Source organism: Alosa pseudoharengus, unplaced genomic scaffold (assembly GCF_046254945.1).
Source record: "Alosa pseudoharengus isolate Yale_2024_CS ecotype anadromous, Long Island Sound unplaced genomic scaffold, YU_APseudo_1.1 YU_APseudo_1.1_scf_19, whole genome shotgun sequence".
Classification (NCBI taxonomy): Eukaryota; Metazoa; Chordata; class Actinopteri; order Clupeiformes; family Clupeidae; genus Alosa; species Alosa pseudoharengus.
In genome coordinates this window covers 32,571,368-32,596,055 of record NW_027468657.1, presented here as the reverse complement: position 1 = coordinate 32,596,055, position 24,688 = coordinate 32,571,368, and the positions used below count along the sequence as shown (strand labels likewise).

The following is a 24,688-nucleotide window of genomic DNA, read 5'->3' as shown; positions in this document are numbered from 1 at the left end:
GGAACGGTTCAGCCAGAGGTCAGCTGTAAATAGCTTGGACCATTTAATCAGGGGCTCATAGGAGAGCTGTTCCACTCCGCCTGATGACTTGAAGTTGTTTTCCTGGCCTTTGATTCCCCTCTGAATTGGGAATGTTCTCTCCCTCCCTGCACACACTGTTGTGTTTAAATCATTTTGTATTTGATTGTTACTCAGTGCATGAGGCTTGAAGAAGAGGGTGGAGGCTGGGAGAGTGCCACTAGTCGATGACGGGAAATAACTGGAGTCCGTCTAAATTAAGTCCCACGTGTGGGTTGACACACTAAAAATTTGAAACCCAATCTGCATGGGAAGTGGTCCCTAACATGACACAAATGCATAAGAGGGAACTAACAGGGGCATGTGTCCCATCTAGGATCTTGCTCTTGACTGGTTCTGAGTCAGTGAGCCTGAGTGGCACAGCCGAGGCCAGGCATGGCCCCCTCACCTACACCATCACCCACCAGCGTGAATCGCATGCAGGCACACACAGGCATGTAACGCTAAGTCTGGGTGAGTACACTTTCTTCTTTGAAAAACCTGACTCAGATGTAAACAATATGTTGCTACATAACAGAGACTCTGTTTTCATGTGCTCTTGCACGCTTGCACTGGACAGACGGGGATTTTGGCATGTTGTTCCTTAGTAATTGGACACCTCTTTTTGACGAGAAAGTTGGATCGTTTTGTCTTCTGCGGACGTCTGGCTCGTGGACTTTCCCGCTCCCCTCGGTGCTGAGGGTCGGGTGCAGCGGAGGACTTGCTAACCGATCGGCCATTATCCAAAATGGTGTTCATTAATCTAACATTGCAAGTTCCTGTAATTTATGTGTGCTCAGCTGCAAGGCTGAATGACCTCTACTCCCATCCACTTTTCATCCTTATTCGTCAAGGCAAGAGTCGCTGGGGACAAAGATCATCTCTGTTTGATGTGAGGAAGAATAAAAGACAGTTGAGAGACAGAGAGAATAAGGGGGAAAGAGAAAGAGAGAGAAAGAGGGGAGGGGAGAGAGAGAGAAGTACAGTTCCACTGCCTAACTCAGTGGAATGTTCTCATGCAGGGTGTACAGGCCTCACTGAGTCAGAAGCATTAGGCCGAGTCGTCCAAAAAATGCAAAGGCTTCATGCTGTGTGACTAGGACTTGCCGGCTTCTCCAAGGGTCAAAGTTATTGATTAGTGCTGGTGTGTCTGGAGTTCATGCTGGCTCCCAGTAGATGAACATCTGTTGTTGTGGAGCCCTGGACCGCAGCAACCCCCCCCCCCCCCTCCCTCCGCCGCCTGCAGCTGGCTTCCCCTGTGGATCCATCACGCCGACGGATGATACTGTATGTCACAAGCTCTCGGAGAGAGAACAGAGGGCGAGTCATCAACAATGATGACAATCTGGGAGACGCAGACCTCTCCGCCTCTCTGGTTTCAATTTATGTGAATGTTTGTTCTGTGTGAACAGGGGACATGAAGGACCTTGGCTTTGTTTAGTTGTGCATCGTGATGAATTGTTTGGCAAGAGCAACAGTCAACAGAGCCGAGCTATTGTGAGAACCAAGAGTGTCGCACATCACATCCAATCACATATATTTTCCTCAGAGTTTATGGCATCCTATTCACAAAACTATTTAAGAGGCATTTTCTGGGATACTACACTCATTGGCAAACCAATGCAATTCCTGTAAGCCGCTGGATACTAAAGAGTCTCTTTAGCACTAGGAGGGCATCAGCAGCATTTGCCCATGCACATTAGAAAGGCAGGGAACAGCAGCAAGCTTGAACAAAAACCCCTGCATTCATGCCCTGACTGTGCATATCTGGAATTGGTTTCTACAGAGCAGCTCGCTCCTCAGGTCGTCCTGTAAATCAGAGCTGAATAAGTGTGGGTGGGATGAGATCAGAGGTGCAGGCTGCAGCTTGTGTGACAATGTATGCGGAGCACCGAACCTGTGAAAAATACCAGGCGTCAGACACCCCGAACATGGCAATGTGTGTTTTATCAGCCGGCTTCTGGTGCAGGAAAAATAATAAACATTTACTGTGTGTTACTGTATACACCCCTCAGTGCAAGTCGGCGCGAGCCCATGTGCACGCCAGCCTGCTGCTCCTGCCCGCGGGTGCAATGCAGACACATAATGATTTTCTGACATTGTAATTAGATATGAATTCCCAAACTGTCTCTGGCATGTACAATCCCATACCTTATCTATGTTGCCACTTGTGGAGTTGGTATGCTTTCTTAGGCGTCAGATTCAAATTCACACCCATCTCGTCCAAGAGCAGCTCATGGTATGATGAAGTATTTGGGCAGAAGAGTTTTGCTTTGCCAATTTGAGAACATCAGGGCATATGAGGTGCCCGAAAATAGAGGACAAACAACAAGATCAACCAAAGCACAGGGCAGACTCTGTTATATAGCATGTCGTGAGTTGTAGCAGATACTGTTTGAAGTTGCCTGCCCACTGGCGTGATAACAACTCAACTGAAGATTCTTGAAACAGTCTCCATCTACCTCTCCAACCCTGAAGCCATGCCAGCATGCCAGCTCTGTCTCAGGCAGCCTTCGCTCTCGCCGTCAAAGTGATAAGAATGATTCATCGAGCATTCCTGCCCTTGTTTTCACTAACAGTGTTTTCCCCTGTTTTCCACTCACGTCTCCACGCTGCCAAACTGAAGATGACCTCATCGTGCGAGGGAAGTGTAGCTCTGTGCATACCCTCCTGGCCCGGCAGGAGTACTGGGGAGCTCAGGAAAGGCAGACAGAGCAACTGCCTGGTGGACTGATGAACAAGATGAACAGAGTCCTTTTAAATAGCACCACTGGGTAAAAAAAATGTGAGAGAGAGAGAGAGAGAGAGACCATATCAGTTGGTTGTTTTCAGACAAAAGAGGAACATTTTGAAATGGAAAAAGAACGCAGGCCAAATCTCTCATGCAGGCATGTTATTGGAAAGGCTAATAGCACATGTTGAGAGCGGGGCCGCTCCACGAGAGGAGGGGAACAGGGGGAGATAAAGTGGGCCTGATCGCTCGGGCTGCTGCTCACGCTGAGAGGCCTTTGGTGCGGCGGCGGGGAGGGAGAAATAAAACACGCGGGCGATCATAAAAGAAGGCCGGGCGGGACGTGAAGAAGCGCAGAGCGAGCGGCCGAGTGCAGAAAGGGGACATTGTTTGTGTTCACCGCCCAGGGCCTGCTGAAGAGTCACTGGGAGCTGCGGCATTCCGAGGAGCACATTAAAACTCAGAAGGACAGCAATCTCAAGCTGGGAGGGTCAAGAGCGAGGGGGCCGGTGTTATGAAAGGTTCAGTCGGCCGCTGCGAGATCTGACCACTGCCTTGTTTCTGTGGGCCAATTATGGGATTAAAGGAGCACACAGAGAAAGCCCTGTGATCTCGTTAATAATCCCCGCTCACATTGAGAGCTGTTGTAAGACAGCCGCCGTGTCAGCTGAGCAATCACAACAGGGCCAGATTACCCCACCCCGCTGCCAGCCCACCAGTGGTGCGACACCTGCACTCCAGCAATGCACTGGACTCCAGACGGCCTGCCGATGCAAAGGCCCTATGCTATGCGCTTTGCCACCAGTAGCGGGCTGTGTGTGTGTGTGTGTGTGTGTGTGTGTGTGTGTGTGTGTGTGTGTGTGTGTGTGTGTGTGTGTGTGTGTGTGTGTGTGTGTGTGTGTGTGTGTGTGTGTGTGTGTGTGTGTGTGTGTGTGTGTGTGTGTGTGTGTGTGTGTGTGTGTGTGTGTGTGTGTGTGTGTGTGTGTGCGCAGGTATGGCCCAGGGAAGGTGTTAGGGCAGTGGGAGCGGAGCATGCAATATGGCCTACTGTGGTATTGTGATAAGGAATATAAAAGAATGGCTCTGGAAAAGGTCTGCCTGCTGTTTGTCTGTGCTTGTGTGTGTATGTCTGTTTTGTGTATATGTGGATGAGAGGGTTTCTTTATGTGTGGAAATGGCCAGGATGAAATGTCTGATTGTGTGGACTGTCTCAGTGGAGCTCTGTTGAATAGACTAGAGGCAGGAGTCCTCCCCTGAGGGAAGATATAGACTCCTAAAAGAACTCTATATCCCATTATAGCCTTCTCATTTTACAGTGCCAAACAAATCCTCCATTTTGGTGGCACTCCGGCCGAGCACCTTAGCAATTCTAATAGGCCACAATGTTGCACACGGGGATTGAATAGAATGCCACAGAAGCTTGCTCTCACACAGGCATTGACTTGTGCTCTCTAAGTCGGTCGTTTCCATGGATATTGTCGGTATGCCTGTTCACACATACCCTGCGCTAAGCTCACACATATGGAATCTTTACAGTTTCCTCTCAGCTGAATCAATCCTACCCCAAACACCCTCGGCAGTAATTGGATTCACCCAAGCAGCTCCCCTAAACCAACTTTAAGACGCCCTGAGGATGTGCGTTGTCTCAGCTTCTGTAAAGCTCCTAAGACGGCTTCTGTAGTTGAGTGAAAGCCTCATGCACTGGCGGTGCGACTGGATTTGATGCTGTGATTGTTTTGGTTAGGCTGCCCTCTGCACATTTCTAAGGGGTGAGGTGTTGGGAGTGCAGAGTGCCGCTCCAAACTTAGCCCGTCACGTGGAGCCTATTTAATTGAACGTCTGCTGTGTTTGTGCAAGTGAATCATAAAGACCGGAATGACCACAGTGCAGGACTCTGATGTCCGAGGTGACAGAAAGGGAACTCTGGACGATTGGACTTGTTGCATGAGGGCCCCCTCCCAAGTGCACCATTTACAGCTCCCCTGCCCCTACCCCCCCCCCCCCATCCCCACTATGTCTGAGGCCTGAAGCCAGCACAGGTCAAGAACAACAAGCCTACTGTAAAAGGAGCTGGGAACTGTCCAGCACACTGGATTCCAGTCGGGTTGGAGACTGCATGGCAGCGTGTTTTTTTTTTTTTTAAGGCTGCGTCGGTCTTGGTTCTAATGACAGCCTGAGCAGGAGAGCAGTACCCACATGTGACTGCTTTGGGCTCTTTTATGACTCTTTTCCATTGCGACTGGAGGTGGCCGATGCGGGACTCGGGGAGCATGAAAGAGAGCGACTGCACCAGACGAAGGGAGCAGATGGTTGCAGGCCAATACACACACGCGCAGAGGGGATTCTCTCTCGCGTGCCATGAAACCCACCCCCTTCGGAGTGTGATAGCATCGCGGGGCTTTGCTTTCTTGTGGTTCCTCACCAATTCACACATGCTCAAAGAGGACCTTTCCCAGACTTGGGGCCCGTGCTCTTACTGCCCCCACAGGACTGAGCCCACAACTTCCTGATGACTCATAGCTTGATTGTCTCTCCCGATGTCTCCACAACAAAGTGTTCATATCACTGAGATGACTGACCTGAAATGGCCTATATGTGGACAGCCCAGACGTAGTGTGATCTCTGTCTGTGTGAAACATAAGCATCCTGTAGTGTGACTCTCCAAAGTAATTTGGACACCAGGACAGAGTAGTCATGCACGTTTTAGCATTTGATATGTTCATTGGTTTTTTGGACACTGTGGCTTTGGGTCTATCTGAAGCACTTCCTGTGTAACACATCTGTTCCAGAGGCGTGGTGAGCACAGGGTCAGGCTTTCCACTGGACAAGAGGAGAGTCTCAAATTCCACATATCTGCTTGAGGTGTGAGAAGAAGAGGACTTCAATGAGATCAAGGTCAGAAGGTTATGTGGGTTGGTGGATCTGTCAACTTGGCCACAACGTGCCCAGACATCCCTGGAATTTAGCCAGCCAGTGGACTGTTGTTGACCCTCAAAGCCACTGTTCAACTCAAGTGAAATAAGTTCTATTTCATAGTTACAGACCGCCAGAGGCGATGAAAACATAGTGGAAGAGATCATGCGCTCGCGCATTGGCTACGAGAACTTATTGATTGGTTGTCATCTGGTGACATCATGACGCTACAATATATAAGCCTACAGATTCGTCATGATCTTTCTCTTTTTCATTCTCGCCTGGCTGAGAACTGTTTTTGACTTGAACTTGGGTTGAGTAGTACATGCTCCCCCATTAGCTGTTGTTTATCAACACAATCAGATTCGGAATCTTCGCGTCTCCCGACGGATAGCCTACCCTCAGCTTCCAGGATCTGGTTGGAGACGTTAACGTTACCGGCTTGTGGATATACAGTAGCAGTGACTGAACTTTTCTCTGGTAAGTACACTATTTCGGCCAGCGAGTACCTATTGGTATCCAGGGTTCCCTCGCTTGGTTTTTCACTGCTATTCCCAACGAATACCCTTGGTGTCCAGGGTCACTTCGTTTGTTGACAGTAGTAGCTAACTTATGACCAGTGCTAGCTGCAACGAAGGTGAGTAAGCTAGCTACATTATCGGGCAAGCCAACAATTACTTCTATTCCAACGAACACCCTTGGTTTCCAGGGTTCCTTTGTTGGTGTAGATAATAGCTCACAGCTATTACATCTGCTATTAGTTGCTAGCCCCGCCTAGCTTCAGTGGATATTGTGAATTAAGTTAGCTCGACTCTTGATTACCCGCCGTGTCAGCGCTGAACCTCCGTGACATGGAGCACTCTGCCTTTTGCACACAATGCTTTGCTGGAATGGACATGTTGGATGGCCATGACCGCTGTCCATCCTGTTTGGGCATGGAGCATCTTATGGAGGCGCTATCTAACCCCTGCCCTGAGTGTAGCATGATGCCCCTTGAACAACGGCAAATCCGGTTGTCAGTTGCCTATCCAAAGGCATCGGAGATTTCGCTTAAAGCTGCAGGCAATATGCGTGGTGTCAAACGTAAACATTCTGAAGACCTGGAGCAAACGACATCCAAGCGCAGATCTTCTTCTGCTAAGTTAGAAAAGCGAATGGATGAGCTTGCTACTACTGTTCTGAAATTGCAGGCACTCCTATCGGATCCTGTCATCAAAGCCGCTGAAGACCACACCGATCAGACTGGCGGTGTAGCACAGCATAGTGCCCACACTCTCCCATTGCTTAATGATTCCTTTCACCGGCAGCCACAAGAAGTGGATGTTATGTCGGTGGCAGCCTCAGAATCTCTCTTTATTGATCCCAATGGTCAGCCACCCACTGACACACCGCTAACGCCATCACAGCGGTCCTCATTGCACTCAGCGAGTGGCAGTGAGTATGAAAGTGACACATCTTCCGTACACTTATCAATCCGTGACAACATCAAAATGGCGCTTGCCAGGTTGAAACTGGACTTGCCCCAGGCCCCAGTGGGCCCTACCAACCTCCTGTGCCGCTCAGTGCCAGGGCCAAAGGACGTGCAAGTGCCTCACTGCAAAGACTTCACTGAAGTTGTGTCTTCAGCATTTCAGTCAGCTTTGAATTTTCGGCCTGATCGTGCTGCTCGCACGTTGGCGGCCATGAGCGCGCCAGATACCATCGGTCTTGGATCAATGCCGGCATTGGAGCCCTGTGTAGCCTCTCTCATCGTTTCGCCCGATGAAGCCCTACGCCAGGATGTGCGATGCCCCAACAAGGAATGCAGGCGCACTGATGGCATGCTGGTTAAAACCTACAACACGGTTGCAAGACTTGGACGTGTGGGCAACTCAATGGGGCATTTGCTCCTGGCCTTACATTCTACTTTGGACACAGCCACTCCAGACGTTGCTACGTCTGGTCTGCTTGATGTCTCTCTACAGGCACTTGGTGCAATGGCCAGCGAATGCGGGCGAGCTCTGGGTCTCCTTGTCCATGCGAGACGACAGGTCTGGCTAGCACAGTCACCCCTGCCAGAAGTGTGTCGGAACAACTTGCGCCAGTTACCGCTGTTGCCTGGCCACCTGTTTGGGCCAGCTGCGCAGGAGGCATTGGAAAGGAGGACGCGGGTGACCGAGTCGCGTTCGCAACATGTTCAGCGCCGGCCGCCCTTCAAGGAGCCACAGGTAGGCATATCAGCACCCCACCAGATGCCTACTAAGCGGCGTGCACCAATGCACAATCTTGGCCGGCACCCCTATGGCCAACACCGCAGGTCCGCCCCGCCGCCACCCCGTGCAGCTATGGGCGCACGACCACAACCACCGCCTGCAAGGCAGCCGCCCTTTCGACGCCCCCCCAAGGCCAATGAATCCACAGGTAGACGCTACTGACTGCTCAAGGTCGGCGGTGGCTTGTTTTTCAACACTTCAGCTTTAATGCTGGAGGGCAATAACAACAAACAGTTGGCTGCTCGAGACACTCGAGAAGGGCTACCGCCTGCAGTTTCGCCGCCGACCTACACCGTGTGTTCATGTTCGTCCCACCATAGTGAAGGACCCTCTTCAAGTTCTTGCCCTTACTGCGGAAGTTCAGCAGCTGTTACAGAAGGGTGCGATAGAGGAAGTAGACCCTCAGGTTCATATGGAGGGATTCTACTCCCATTATTTTCTGGTTCCAAAAAAGGATGGGGGGTTCAGACCCATCCTGGATTTGAGACGCTTGAACATGTTCCTCAAGCGCTTGCCGTTCCGCATGTTGCGAACAGCAGATGTGATTCGAGCCATAGAACCAGGTGCATGGTTCATCACAATAGATTTAGAGGAGGCCTATTTTCATGTGCCCATTGCGGGGGAGCACCGGCAGTTTCTTCGGTTCAGTTTTCTGCAAAAAACGTATCAGTTCAAAGTACTCCCCTTCGGGCTTTCTCTTGCGCCCCGTGTCTTTACAAAGTTCATCCAGGTGGCTCTAGAACCCTTACAACAGGAAGGCATCTTAGTGCTACCGTACCTGGACGACTGGCTACTGTGTGCAGCAACCCCAGAGCAGGCGACAGCCAATGCCAATCGCCTTTTACGCCATGTCACAGCCCTAGGCCTCAGGGTCAATTGGGAGAAAAGTTGCCTTGTTCCTTCCCAATCGGTGAATTTTGTGGGCATGCACCTGGATTCCAGGACAATGCGGGCCACTCTCACCAGAACCAGACTGGATTCAATTCAACATGCCCTTACAAGAATCCGCACAGGATGCAGGATACCTTACCTTCAACTACTGAGACTGGCAGGACTGCTCACAGCAGCAACCGCAGTCATTCAGCTGGGACTACTGCACTTACGACCTTTTCAACGGTGGCTGATTGCGCTACGCCTGTCTGCAGTGCACAACAAGCAGACCTTGGTACGAGTGACAGAAAGTTGCAGCTCATGTCTACTTCGCTGGCGTCGGGAGGACTTCCTGCTGTCTGGAGTGACTATGGGCCCACCTCCTGCACGCAGGGAGGTAATCACGACGGACGCCTCCCTCATGGGCTGGGGCGGCGTGTGGCAGCATCGAGGAGTGAGCGGTCAGTGGGGTCCTCACATGAAACGATGCCATATCAACTTTCTGGAATTACAGGCAGTCTTCCTGACTCTGAAACATTTCGAGCATGTTCTGGTGGGAAAGCATGTGTTGGTCAGGACAGACAACACTTCAGTAGTGTTTCATATAAATCATCAGGGCGGCACGAGGTCCCTCCCCTCCCTTCAGCTGACACTGGCACTTCTGACTTGGGCGGAGACACGATTTCTCTCTCTGCGTGCGAGACACCTTCCCGGCCGCCTCAACACCGTGGCAGACACTCTGTCCCGGGGGGGCCCGAGGCCAGCGGATTGGTGTTTACACAAAGGGGTGGTGAAAATGATCTGGAACACTTACGGTGCAGCAGCAGTGGACCTGTTCGCCTCGAAACAGACCACACACTGTCCCCTGTGGTATGGGGAACAATTAGAGTCTCTGGGCAGGGATGCTCTGGCCCACGAGTGGCCGAACCTCCTGCTTTATGCCTTCCCTCCGATACCACTGATCTGGGCAGTGTTGAGTCGTGTCCAGGAAACAGGCCACAGGGTGCTTTTGATAGCTCCCAGGTGGCCGAGCATGCCATGGTTTCACTTGTTGCAAAAGTTAACAATGGGACCACCGAGTCCTCTGCCCTTGAGGAAGGACTTATTGTCTCAGATGGAGGGCTCTCTGTGGCACCCCTGCCCGGACAGGCTAAAACTTTGGGTCTGGCCGCTAGGGGGAACCAGAGCATCATGGATTGTTCAGAAGGGGTTCAACACACTGTTCTAAATGCTCGTGCTCAGTCCACGAGGGTAATGTATGCTAGCAGGTGGAAGCTTTTCAGTGCTTGGTGCGCGGCTCACAATCTAAGCCCTGCTGAGTGTTCTGTGGCAGCAGTGCTTGAGTTCTTACAACACCTCCTGGATGAAGGACGGACTCCAGCCACGTTGAAGGTGTATGTCGCTGCATTGTCAGCCCATAGGGCTCCTATAGACGGGGCTTCCTTAGGCGCTCACAAATTAGTGGTGGCCTTCTTGAAAGGCGCACAAAGATTGCACCCACGGCCGAGAGTTGCCATTGCCTCCTGGGACTTGCACACTGTTCTCAACGGTCTATGTTTGCCTCCATTTGAGCCGCTGGAACATGCTGACATTAAATGGATCTCATTGAAAACAGCCTTTTTATTGGCAATCACATCTGCCAAAAGAGTTGGGGAACTTCACGCCCTCTCAGTAAGTGCTCTGTGCATGCGATGGGGACCAGATGACAACCAGGTTACTCTGTGGCCTAACCCTGCTTTTTTGCCTAAGGTGCTGTCCCCGCAGTTTGCCAATCAGCCTATTACTTTGGCTGCATTTCAGCCTGATGAAGGATCACGCTTACCATTGTGTCCAGTGCGAGCCTTACGGCTGTATCTTTCAGTGACTGCGCAGTGGCGCACGACAGACCAACTGTTTGTGCGCTTCGGGGCCTGTCAGAAAGGGGCGGCCATTTCGAGACAGAGGCTGGCGCACTGGGTGTCGGACGCTATCGTTTCTGCGCATCATTCTGCTGGCAAAACGGCTCCCACATCTGTGAGGTGCCACTCGACGCGTGCTATCGCGACCTCTTGGGCAGCTCTGAAGGGCATAACTCTTGCCGACATCTGTTCTGCGGCTGCTTGGTCTACACCCTGCACTTTTTCAAGGTTTTACCGGTTGAACGTGGTTCCGCTTCCTCCGGTCTCTGCAGCAGTACTCCCTAGTGAGGACTAGGATTGTTGCGTTAACCTGTGTGCTTTAAATAAAGTTGTTGAACTGAACTGTGATGCTTGTGGGTCTTTATTCCTCGTGACTTGGTGGTATAAGTCTTCCACTATGTTTTCATCGCCTCTGGCGGTCTGTAACTATGAAATAGAACGCTGGTTACAACTGTAACCGTGGTTCTATGAATAGTGGAAGACCGCCAGAGTCCTTGGTCACTCGGATGGCGAGAATGACCTTGGAGAAAGATCATGACGAATCTGTAGGCTTATATATTGTAGCGTCATGATGTCACCAGATGACAACCAATCAATAAGTTCTCGTAGCCAATGCGCGAGCGCATGATCTCTTCCACTATGTTTTCATCGCCTCTGGCGGTCTTCCACTATTCATAGAACCACGGTTACAGTTGTAACCAGCGTTTCCTTACCTGTGATAGAAATGATTGTTTCTCCACCATTACATGAAATACATTAATTGTGTTGTCTGAAAGGTTTATACTGTATGACATTTGGTAATCCTGTATAGACCTACATCACTATTTTATGGGAGTGACTGGAATTACTAACAGACGCTATGGCCTATGCCACCCCCCCCCCCCCCCCCAACCTCTTCAATGATTGGTTATTTTATTCCCTGAATATGCAAGAAGCACAATGAACTTGACCTACAGTTGCTGGTGAGTCTTATAGAAATCAAAACCCTCCCACCACCCATCCCTTAAGTTATGAGAAGAGAAGCTGGTGTAGCAGAAACGGCACTAGGACCGTGTGAGCAAGCGCAGCGTCTTGCCTATCCGCTCCAGCAGCAGTGGTCCCACAATACTTTTAGTTGCCTGTCTCTCATGGGACGGAGGAACTGTAGGCTATCCCATACTCGGAAAATATGCTCCTTTGACTTTTCTACCACTCGAGGAACTAGGACAGATAACTCTGAAGAGTGATCGAACCGTCGTCGATCCAAATATCATTTCAGTCGAATCTTGGAGAGATCAGCTGGACCTGTCAAAATCTCTGGCGAGATGAGACTTCACTTGAGAATTAACATACCCGGTGTTCACGAGGAAGAGGAGCATGACTGAAATGTGAACGTATGTCGATTTTCTTATCAGGTAGAGTACCACCCTTACATTCAACAGTAGCCCAAATGCACAATGGCTCTTCTCATAATTCTCTTCCAAAAATATTTAATTCGGTAGTCTGTTGAAATGACTATGCGTGGAATGAAATTTTGCCCACACCGAGGGCTCTTTTAGCTGTTCTGTCAACCTTATGCAGTGTCAAAGTCTGCGAACTTTGCATTGTATGGAATGCATGGGAACAATGAACAAAGTTTGACGAGTTTGTAGCCACGGTAGCCACGGTTTTACGGTTTTACGGCAAAACGAGTTGTCGACGCGTGAAATTGAGGACTGGGCAAACAGAGCGTGTTGTCCGTGAGTTTACCAACTACGCAAGGAGTGGACACGGGCTTGCTGAGTATTCAATCAAGATCTATGAGATAACAAAAGACAACGAGGTGGGTGGGTTTCTGAACAAAGCAGTGGTCTGGGAAACAGGTTCCTCTCAGGGAATTCCAGAGGCATCGCAAGGGGTCAAAGATGCGTTTAGTATCTAGTCATGGTGGGTGGAAATTGTTAGGGGAGTGAAGAGCAAGGGCAAAAGTTGCACACAATTAAGAATTCCTTTGTTATCATTAGTGATAAAGGTCCTATTGCCTGGAAATGGGAACTGGGAATACTCCTGACTCTGTGTCATTACAGCTTTAGGTAGGCCCATGGGCTATTTATTGTTCAGGGGTGACAATATACCTATATCTTTTAACAGTGGAGAATGACCTTTGTCTAAATTCTAGTAGTTAAAATGTAAGTAGCTAGGCAAACACTGTAGAGAAGACCTAATTGGTGTGTCCTGGACCACTGTCATCCATGCCATGTATCATAGCGTTTTACTATTACTCTAGGAAGACAAGAGTTATGTCAGAAAGTCAGTAAAAAGGGAAGATCCATGTACTGTGGGGTTATGGTGTGTGCCCTGGGTGACCCCTCTCCTGCTCTGCTGGTGTTGAGCTCATCAGAGTCGTGTCCCGACCTGTGGTGATTCACTCTCAGACACCTGCGCCCACTTTCGCCACAAGACCCTCAGGGCCCATATTCTTACATCATATATTTGTCAGTGCTAGTCTTTCACTTTTTCCCTTTCTCTCTTGCACATATAACTAGCTGCACTTGCCATGATGTAGTGGCACTTGCCATCTTTGAATGAATAGAAAAAAGAATTCCCTGCAAATTTGATTTTATTGCTAAGAACATGACTAATTACTAAAGGTCCCACAAAGGCTTTGTATGCATTCTCCAGTAACACTGTAGGCTACTTAAACCCAATACTTACAAAGAGTAGTAAACACGCATCTAATGCATTACATATGCGTTACATGCTTTACATGTACATTTACACATAGTAATGACTGCACTTAAGTGTTACAATGTATAATATAAGCCCTTACATCCTGAAGAAACAACATACTCAGTAAAGCTTAATACTTGGTAATGGAACTGATGACATGTTTATGTTTATGTTAGCAGACACTTTTGTCCAAAGCGACTTACAATAACACCAATAAACATTACATTAACATTAAAATAACAGTTTATAGTAGTCATATGGTATAAATAAAATAAATACATATTATTATTAGACTAAACAGAATGAACAGAATAATAACAATAATCATGAACATATTTGTTTATGTTAAATGTTTATTCACGAACTATGCTTTATGGAGCCATATGATACTCAATAGAAGCTTCATTAATCATGCTTGTGTATCTGGCGTATGTACATGCTCATATATGTCACTATAATGCATTATGCTTTATTGGATACTGGGTTTATGGTAAGTTCTACATATTTTGGCCCTTTATGCTTTGAAGCTTGTTAACTTGATAAACCCATCACATTTGTGGTTGCTCTTCCATAATCGAATTTATGAATGTAAAGAAAATAGATAGGAACCACTTTCATTCAGTCAGGTGGGGTTTCATTTCAGAAGGTGGGGTTTGGCCTGATGTGTGTTGATGAAGGTGTTATGGCCTGCAGCTATGTAGTTGAAATATGGCAGATGTATGAATTGGAGACGATATGAAAAAGACTGCCATGGTATGTGTTGGACTGCTGAATGTGTTGAATTGGCCCGCAAGGCATCATAAATCAGCTTAGCAGTCTGCTGATCGCCAAGCTTGAATGGTGGCTCTTTCACTGGCGCCAGCACCAGCGTGGGTATACTTTTTAGGGGCCTTCTGTACTGCTGTGATGTTTTTGAATTTTGAGAGATCAATGTCTCCTTTCAGGACAGCCTGCGAACAGCCATGGCTCTTGATCACACGCCGATGTCTTCCCATCCCTGCTGCTCCTTCCTGCTCGTCTGTCTGCTGCTGCCCCTGTCCTGGGTGTCCTGCGTCCTACCCCACCAGCCTGCGCCCCTCCACATCCCCTCCCTGGTGGCGCACACCCCTCTGCCCCTTGTGCGATCCCGCTTCAGTGCCCAGGCCCAGCTGGACTTCACCACGCACTGCAACGCCAGCTGCTTCCACCGGGGCGAGCAGGCCAGGCCGGAGGAACTGGCCGAGCAGCTGGCCTTCGAGACGCTCTACTCCAACGGCTCGCGCACCCTCACCGCCGTGGACCTGGACGAGGACGAGGAGGCCGAGTGGAGGCCCGAGCCCGCGGTCCCCTTCTTGGCCACTGGGAGGCGCCGGGGTTCCACCGGGCGCCACCGGCGGCAGAAGCGGCAGATCTACGGGGCGGACGGGCGCTTCAACATCCGCGGCGACCACTTCCTGTTGGATTACCCATTCTCCACGGCCGTGCGCATCTCCACCGGGTGCACGGGGGTCCTGGTGTCCCAGCGACACGTGCTCACCGCCGCCCACTGCGTGCACGACGGGAAGGATTACGTGAAGGGCGCGCGCAAGCTTCGGGTGGGTTTCCTGATCCCGCCCTCCTCCCTGGTCAACGTCACCCTGCCCAGCACTCCTTCAAAGAAGCCCTTGGTGCGCTGGGTGCGTGTCAAGCGAACGCGCGTCCCCAAAGGTTGGATCCAGGGGCCCCTTGAGGTCAGCATGGACTACGACTACGCCCTGCTGGAGCTGCGCTGGCCCCACCGCCGGCCCTTCATGCGCATGGCCGTGGCCCCCTCGGCCCAAGACCTGGCCGGCAAGCGAATCCACTTCTCGGGCTTCGACAGCGACCGGCCGGGCGAGCTGGTGTATCGCTTCTGCCCGGTGGAGGACGAGTCCAACGACCTGATCTACCAGCACTGTGACGCACGGCCAGGGGCCAGCGGCTCTGGGGTGTACGGGCGCGTGTGGGACAACGGCCTGGAGCGCTGGGAGAGGAAGGTCATCGGCATCTTCTCTGGACACCAGTGGCTGGAGATCGACGGGGAGAACCGGGACTATAATGTGGCGGTGCGCTTCACCCCCCTCAAGTTTGCGCAGATCTGCTACTGGGTGCACGGGAACCAGGTGGATTGCAGCAAAGACTGATTGCAGACAGGATTGGTGACAACAAAGGACAAAAATAGCAGTGTCTGTTGTGATTTGTATTTTCAGCCCATCTGCAGTGAGTTTTAAGGTTTAATGTGGTTTAATGTGGAGTCCATGTTAGTCTTTGAAGAACACTATTATCCCCTAAACTATTTTTCTACACTTTATTTAATCCAAATTGGATCTGAGAATTTGACCCACGATACCCTTGTGCCTGATCAGGACTTTATACTCTTTAGGTGCCTTTGCTGCAATTCATAAGATTAATGTCTAAAGGGTTTGTTTACATTTCATAATGGAACAAACTCATTTTGATCTTTTAATTAAATATGCCCACAAAATCGTTCTGAAACCACTGACAAATCAGAATCTATGACGTTTTGATGTAGATTTGACTCATTCTGTGTTTTGAGCTACACCTGTAATTGTGGTATTCTGTTTCTTGTATCTGACTCTGACTCATTGACACTTCTTACTCCAAATTATAATGGTTCATATTCAACTCAGCAAATGTAGTTGCAGAGGTATTACGTGTGACTGCTTAAAATGGATAGCTTCAAAGGGCCTGGTTTTGGGGACACTTGATGTTGGGTAAAAATTATTTAAAATGCTTCTATTTTAATTAAAGATGTCTATCTGAAATATCTGTCTTGTATGTAATTATGCAATCATTATCCACATGACAATTGTTGTTAAAATATCAGTCTGTAAAACTAAGGGCATGTTTCGCTTAATAAGTTCCATCCCTGGAAATAAAATCCCACTGTGAATAGACAGCGCAGCATACAAATGGGTGTGGCGCCCTCTTGTGGTCAAACATTGATGCTGTATATTTTCACAATAAGGCTTGAGAGTGCCAAATACACTTTTTAGAATGACACAAGTAGGCCACCAAATGTGTTGAAGACTGGACTTGGTCTACTTGGACATCAAGGTCCAATTTAAAACTGATATGCACCCACTGGTCAGAAAATCAAATGCCCATCCATATCAGCCATGTTGGTAGAATCATAAGCCTATGGTTAATTCATTAAGTATAAGTATATAAGTACATATACTCTTTTGATCCCGTGAGGTAAAAATTTGGTCTCTGCATTTATCCCAATCCGTGAATTAGTGAAACACACTCAGCACACAGTGAGCTCGGGGAGCAATGAGGGGTTAGGTGCCTTGCTCAAGGGCACTTCAGCCGTGCCTACTGGTCGGGGTTCGAACTGGCAACCCTCCGGTTACAGGTCCGATCCCATTTGACTTTGAAACCATCCACATCCACAACTGACTGGTCACTGTAGTCCTCTTGAAGATCATAATGCAGATATGGACAAGACTAGAAAGCCCTTTAGAATCCAAGACCTTGGACAAAATCAGCTAGCGACTATGGAAGGGCAATATAGACTACAATATTTTATGGTATTTCTTGCATTCTCACTTTTTGCCACAATAATCCAATACAGTGTTCAGAGGCAAAACAAACCCAACGAAAAACTACAAAAGGCTAAATTATTCCAATTATGGAGGATTAATAGAACAATCTGACAACTCATTACTAAACTTGCATTGAAATATCCCAGGATCATACTAATTATTACATCATGGATGACACAGCACATCCTCACACCATGCTACCCAACAGGTCATTCATTTGAAAATCAAGCCAAGACGAGAACTAATTTAGTGCCTTTTTATTAGAGATAAGGAGACAATACAAAACATCCACAAGCCAATAACCCTCGTAAGATCTGTACACAGGCTGTTCAAACAATCACTCCCCAGCAACCTTCAGCTCATTTCAAACAGACGTCACCTACTCTACCAGTTCCTACATTTCCCCCCCCCCCCCCCGTTTCATTTCTTCCTTTTTTTTTTTTTTTTTTTTAACACAAGTGAAGAGTGTGTTCAATATTATCACAATGATGCCCTGGTTTGAAACTTGGAAATGCTTGTGAAATAAAAAACAAAACCCAACAAAATAAGGGGCAGGGTGGAGAATAAAAAAAAAAATAATAATAAAAAGAAAAATCCCAGAATGCTTTTTGTTCACGTGCAATCATTCTTTTGGAGTGAAATGTTTCCGTCTCTATTCTTCCTATAGTCTCAAGTGCACACACACACACACACATACAAAAACCAAAAGGTTTGGCAAAAAAAGGAAAGTAACAAAAACAGCAAGGAACTGAATTTTGCAGGAATCAATTGTTGTAAATTGCAACGGTTGCTGCCCTGTCCGACTCTCCAGCACTAATGGAAATGAGAAACAAAAAAACAAAAAAATAACCCAACCTGTCAGCACATATTAATTCTCAATAGTTATAATCATTCTCCTTCATTTTTAAAAAATCTTTTCAATGTCCTTTTTCCTTTTTGCTCTTTTGTGTTTTCGTTCCTTGAATATGAACAGGAATGACAGCCTAAAATTGTGTGGAGTTTGGAAACAGTCCCTCTCACCCACCCCACCCGCAAATATTGCCCCTTTACAGTCCCACCAATGATCCTGCCTCTCCTGCTGCCCCACCCTGTTGGAATGAACAGCTAAGCCCCACAGGGAGGTCGTCCTCATTCGTTGAGGGGTTTCCCTTCCAAGGAGACCACCGATGTGCCACCTAGCTTCTCAGCCAGACTCCTCCGGTCCTTGATGTCGTCCAAACCGTTCAACTGCCACTCGTGTTTGATGCCTGCAAAGTGAACCAAATGTAAGTACACAGAGGAAAATAACAGCAAGTGACATCAAAAATGGCTCCAATGAAAGCTGTTACAATGACCATTACAATGACTATGGTAACATGTACAACATATTTCGATTAGGGTCCATATTGTGGTTAAGGCAATATTCAGAATAAGACATTTAGAGATAGATAGATAGATACTTTATTCCGAGGGAAATTTTAGATGTGTGGCAGAATATTGAGCAACAGGAATATTTATGTTAATTGGCATTAAGGGCTGTAATAAAATATCAAAAAAATGTTGATACTAATATTAGTAGTTTACATGCAAGCACTTTATTTTGTTATCGACATGGCAGAACTACTGTACATTGTACTGAATGGTTTGGCTAAAGTAAATTTCTTTACTTACATTTTATATGCATGATTGTGTCTTCTTTATAAGTTTTTCTGAAGTTAGAACTAGAAAATCGCAATATATCGCCTTTCGCACAGTTTTGAAATATATTGCAATATATCGAATCGTAACCCATGTATTACGATGGGTATTGCATCGCCAGATTCTTGCCAATACACAGCCCTAATTGGCATATTAACATGTAACATACAGTAGTAGTGGCTGCGTCAGGACAGCTTAATAGTGTCAGTTCCTGAATTTCATCCATGGCCATGATGTAGGTGAAATCGGCTGGATTAGAGCAGCTACTGTTTTGCCTTTTAGCCTTCTAATAATTCGCTTTGAGGGTTCTCCACTGGTTTTTGATCTGTCCACCACATGTGCAAAACCTGCCTCAATGTTTGTTGCACACCCTTTTAAAGAAGTCACTATCGTGATGCTTTCGCCCATCGATGAAATCCATGACATTCAAACGCTCAGGTTTGAACACATAAAGTGTGGCATTTTCCAACTCATCTGTTTACTTGCCTCAATATTCTGGCTAATACAGACATATGCCAAAGGTCTTGATTGGGTTTTAAGGAGTCAAAATGTGATCATAATTGGTCCTAACAATTGGCTTAATCTGTTTACATGACGTATGCATGCACATTACATACGCAATTGGAATATTGCCATTATTCCAGTTAAAACAGGAATATGGTGTACATGCAAAAAGTCAGTGACTCACCTGTGAACTTTTTCTTGATGGCATCCTTGGAGCTAGCGTAGATCATCTTGCTTTTCAAGGGAGCCGAGTCAGGAGCCCTGAAAACAGAATTAAGCTTTAGCTTGAGCTATACACCTGACGCTTGGGTGGTTGGGGGGTGGGAAGGAAGGAAGACAACCTCTACCTGCTGTGCAACACACAGTGAACATGCAAAAGTCATTGGGAAAGTACAATCACTAATTCTGGAACCCCAATGGCCTGAAATCAACTTCTCAACTACCGATCCCATCTGGCTGAGGGCTACCATGACTCACCAGAAGATAAAGACCAGGTCCTCTTTCTTGGTCTCCTTCGTCTCAAATGTGGCATCATAGAGTGCGTAGCGGCAGTCGTCACTGGGCAGCATGTTGATGAGCTTGGTGTAGGGGTCGCCTTCGTCGCCCTGCAGTATCTCGCGGCCTTCCTCCACGACAATCTTCTTCTCGTCGCTGCTCAGACAGAAGAGAACCACCTTCTTCCTCTTCTTCTTCTCGTCCTCGCTGAGGTTGGCCTTGCGCACCTTCATGTCATTGAAGAGGTGGAGCACATTCTCGTCTACTTTAACCCCAGAAGCCTGGTGCATAAATACAGAGATCAAGGTTAGTCAGGTCGCCTGTGACTCAGAATGGCAACTGGCAACAATATTCCTGTGCTGAAATGCAGCCTTAAAGTGAATGCTTTGGCTGTCTGCTGTGGCAACAGGGGTTATTTTGGGGCCCAGTCAGTTTGCAAATGCCATTTTTCAAATATGATGCACTACTTAAAAAGGAGACTGCCCAATATGGTTGGGCCAATGGAAATGTGGAAATGTCATCTATCTAGAGGCTGCACTTGCAAACAAGAACCACATGGTGGCAGCAGACAGTTGAAAATGGTTAGGAAATCCCTGACAATGGATGTCAAACTACAGGGCAGGTAGTGTGAGGCAGACAAGTGAAATGTAACTCAGCACATGTCTCTGAAGAGAATGGTATTAAGGTAAGAGAAACATTTTGTTCCTTGAGCCTATAGGACACATCAGCACCATCTCCTACAGACCCTGGGCAAGATTCAGAGCAGCATTCTTTTTTCAGACACCAAAGGATGGGTTTGGGTGCAGCACAAAGCTCACCATTCATCTGAGATCACGTGACGCCCACACAGTCACCGACAGGGTGGCGTGGCATAAGAAACCGACTAGAGCCGGGAAGAGAAGCACTTCCTCAAATGTTTTGCAACACGCAACCAAACCTTGATTTAGAGAATAGAGGGAAAGCGTGTGTGTCAGCTGAGCATAAATGGCTGCCTCTGAGCAAGAGGGAGCGCAATGAAGACAACCAATGGCAAAGTGAAAGATTTACAGTTGCTGACCATCTTGTGTTAAAATAAACACGTCTGCTTACAAGTACCAAATACTACGCTAAGACATACACTGTGACCATACAGGGAAAGAGATGGGAAGAGACAGAAACAAGTTCAGACAGAAACCACCTAGCCATACAGACAGACAATACAGCTTATGTGGCAATTAAGAAAGTCTGCCATATCAACAAGACCATAAATTCTACACAGGTCTTCAGATTTCCATTAGTTTACGCAACAGGTGACAAAGTCCAAAGGCGGGGAATTAAACGGCAAGTTAGCAAGGAACAGGGCGCAATCCAGCACAATGCCATGTTCTGCCCATGGCAAGGAATGAGGGGGCCAACCAACACCACAAGGCATCATGGGAAGAAAAGTGCAAAGGAAGTGCAAAGGAAGAGAGCCGTTGAGACAGCTCACACCTAGCCTTAACCTGATCTTCATTGTGTGTGTTGGTCCTTCAAAATAATGTTCAAAGAGCACTTCCTTGTCTGCAGACAGGCCTAAGGTTACATAGGGGCCAGGCATCAGCAGCAGGGTGACCCACTTTGAAAGGAATGTGCGTGTGGTGAAGGGGTGTGGAAAGCTTTGCAAAGGGTGTGAGCACAAGGACTGGTAAAGTGAGCATGTTCAGGCACCTCACTGCAATATACATGGGCAATGCCAGCAGTTGATGCACAGGGAGTTGAGGCCTGACTCACAGACCAAAAGCTACATGACACAACCACATTCATATTTTAAAAGTAGTAGTCTGACAGCCTTGACCATGACCAACATAGGTGGTTAGGTGTGCTGTAATCCATCAGGTCCTTTAACAGAAAATTGAATGAAAATGGACAGCCCCTAAAATCAGACAAACAGGAAATGTACTTAGATTCAGAAAGCAAAACGAATGCTAAGCCCATCTGATGGGCTATGCGGTCTCAGGGCTACCACCATCTTACCTCTAGTCATAAAATACCAAGTGACGTTAGCAAATTCTGAAGGTTCAGGTAACACCCCAACATAATAGGCTACACCGGATAGCCTACTCATGCCGCCGAACACCAGAAAGTGCGATGACACGCTGTCACTCAACGTGTGCACTGGAGCAGGAAACAATACAGATAACCACGAAAACTATGGGCCCTTGTGTTTCAAGACAAGTTCAAGAAAACAGGCGACCTAGAAAGGCAAAGAAAGCTGGATGCCGTTGAACCGGAACCGGCGTTTCCTTCGTACAAGACAGCGCTCCTACCCTTAAGAGAAAGCCACGATCCAACACTGGAAGATATTTAATAGTAAACCATGACGTTCTCATTAATATTCAAATGAAGGAATTTGTCAGATGTAACTACTATCAAATGCTTAACACGAAGGATAATTTGCACACAAAAAGTAAGCCAGTGAATTTGAATAGACGCTAACTGTCAGTCTAATTTGAGGGATGACTCAATGTGAAACTAGATTGACATAACTGGTCAACATTCCGCTTGCATTCGATGTCTGTACCGAGAAATAGACAACTCATGATTGAATGGAGCATTTTTTTCTGACTGGGCCAAGTCGTCCACTGTCCGGCCAGTTTTGTCTGGGAAAACGAACGTAGGCCTATTCCACAAAACGTAATTATGAAATTCGGAGACGCACTTGGAAAAGTGTACAATGTATCCAATAATTCGATTGAACTTGGCCGCTTCCGAATCACCGCAACATTTTACAAACCAGGAAGCGCCTTGCATCGTGCACTCAGCTTGACACGCAGACAGGCCATTTTCCCGTCAGTAAAGCAAATACCAAAAAGCAAACTACCTTACATGTACTCCGAGGGAACGGAGCTGTTAACGGCCTTTACTTACTACATTAACAATATCGACCTATTCTAAGGCCGGTGGAGAGACGTGCAAAACAGTTAGTGAGTTGAAACTGCACCGGGAATTAGGGTGGGGTCATGAATGCAGTCTTCGTACATCTGCTAAATTAAGCCGCAAAACGTTAGTGTTCCGATTAGACACACCGACGAGTCAAAATCTGCACCAATATGATTAGCAAACACCGGTAGGCCTCCACCTGATTTATAGTGCCCGGCATTCAAACATTAATTTGTACGTAGAAAATGCTTGAGGCGACCATTCGGAGACAAAGGATGGAGTCGAAATGACTAGCTAGCAGGCTCGGCACCATTTGTAGCCTGCGGGTTAACTAGCAAGAAGGATGCCTACGCTGGAATGCGATGATGGGGTCTCGTTTAACAATGCCCAAACAATAGGCCTACTCAAAATGAAATACAAAAACACTAAGCAGAAATGTTGTCTGCAGAGGACTGCTGAGATGGTAATGCAGCTTGGGCAGAAAAAACGGCCTACGGCCTTAATTTGCGGAAATAATGCGTGAGAGGAAATGGCGCCAGTTGTTTTTGGGTCGCTTCTACTCCATCTTACCATTTCAGGCCAAATTCTTAGCGTTCGTCAAAGGGGGACAATTACATCCCTAGATCACTTGTGGCCAAGAACAATGGGACTGCAACAACCATGATGCAAACAATTTGAATCAAGCAGATTCCACACCAAACACTGCTCAACCCAGTCGGCGCAACTAATAAAGGCGTCAAAGTGCTAACCTGGTCACTGCATGGCCATACCACAAGATAGCTGAATACGTTAAACTGATCACACAATATAAAAAGGAAGCTTCAAGAGCTATTAACCAAAGGTCGCATAATTGTTAAATGTAGACGTACCATGGTTGTCTCTGTGCTAGTCGGCGTCTGACTGGGAATTGAATGAGCTGTGACGCGTTCTTTGGTTTCGCACACACTTTATACAATTCACGGGCGCGCCTTCCTACGCGTGCTTGGTGATGCTGAGTTGGGCGCGAGCATCTCAGGAAGAGAGTGATCACGAGTTAAAGCAAGGAGTATGATGGGAGTTGGAGTTGGATGCTTCTATGTTTTTAATGAAAACATTTAGGCTAGGTGTGATGAGTGGCACTGTGATGGGATAGTCATTTAATTTGCTAATTGTTGAATAGAACTGTATAGGCTACTACAGTCTAACTTACATGTGAGTGCTTCTGCATAATAGGCTAGACAACTGTGAAACTGACAGCATCCTGTCAAAAAGACAAAAATGGCAATTGATCTTGCCAATTTGTCGAATTGAAGGCGAATGCTGTTTGTATAAAATTAGAGGGTCTACCATTAAGCTATAGTCTATAATTTGATGTGCCCTTTCGTTCAACATAAAGGCGATTTAATGAAAGAGAGAGAGAGCGATTTAATGTGAGTCCCATCACATACCCTACCCACCTCAGAAATTCGGTTTAGGTGTAACATATATTTGCCCCGCTTCAACTATTCCATCATTTTCACTTTTTTTGTAAACATTGACAGTAGCCTACTTATACCTTGTAACAAGTGTCGCAATGGACCCACACTATTTCCATCACAATTTGCTGTGCCTCACCCTTTGTCTGTCTCAGCCCCCTTTAAGGTTCGCTTAACTCACTTCCAAATAAGGAAGCAAATGGTGACGGCCATGAACGCGCATCACCCAATCCCGTGCACACGACGCAGCTCGCGACTCTGATCGCCATATATGGAAACAAGGGCATTTCTATTCAACAGCGAAATTCACACAACGAGGCAGTGTGCATCATACAGTGAAAAAGGAAAGAGAAAATGAGCCAATGCGGGTAAGAGGAAAAAGCAGGTTACCATTTTCATGGAAGACTGGCATATTCCTACTGAAAATTATCACACCGAGACATTAAAAAATAAAGGTTAGGCCTATAAAATAAATAACAAAAAAATATAACAATCAATGTAGCTTCCTCTATTCTACGACCTTTGTCCGCTTAATTCGGCGAAGGGAGGATGTCAGTATGCAGTGTTGGAAATGACAACAGAACAATAAAGATTAGAGCATCTAAGCAATTATTTTACACCCACTTCATAAATGGTCACAATTGTAGAAACACGAACACAAAATCGCTTCTCTTGTTGACTGCTG

The 24,688-nt window shown here is 47.3% G+C and overlaps 2 protein-coding genes across 6 annotated transcripts; one reads left to right on the top strand and one right to left on the bottom strand.

Annotated features, from left to right (window-relative positions):
• The first annotated feature begins 371 nt into the window (after positions 1-371).
• Positions 372-17,677, top strand: prss23 (serine protease 23). Of its 5 annotated transcripts, none has more exons than XM_076292440.1 (2): positions 372-531; positions 14,359-17,677. In XM_076292440.1, the coding sequence occupies exon 2, from the start codon at positions 14,372-14,374 to the stop codon at positions 15,548-15,550; it is 1,179 nt and encodes a 392-aa protein (XP_076148555.1). In that variant the 5' UTR covers positions 372-531; positions 14,359-14,371; the 3' UTR covers positions 15,551-17,677. The 5 variants fall into 5 exon arrangements, with proteins under 5 accessions (XP_076148555.1, XP_076148554.1, XP_076148552.1 ...); XM_076292439.1 differs by having other exon boundaries at positions 14,354-17,677; XM_076292437.1 differs by lacking the exon at positions 372-531 and adding an exon at positions 11,737-12,094 and having other exon boundaries at positions 14,354-17,677.
• On the bottom strand, positions 17,218-23,527 carry cfl1 (cofilin 1). Its single transcript, XM_076292445.1, has 4 exons — positions 23,419-23,527; positions 19,634-19,932; positions 19,341-19,417; positions 17,218-18,222 (listed from the first exon to the last, which is right to left on the bottom strand). The coding sequence occupies exons 1-4, from the start codon at positions 23,419-23,421 to the stop codon at positions 18,104-18,106; spliced, it is 498 nt and encodes a 165-aa protein (XP_076148560.1). The 5' UTR covers positions 23,422-23,527; the 3' UTR covers positions 17,218-18,103.
• Positions 23,528-24,688: the final 1,161 nt, after the last annotated feature.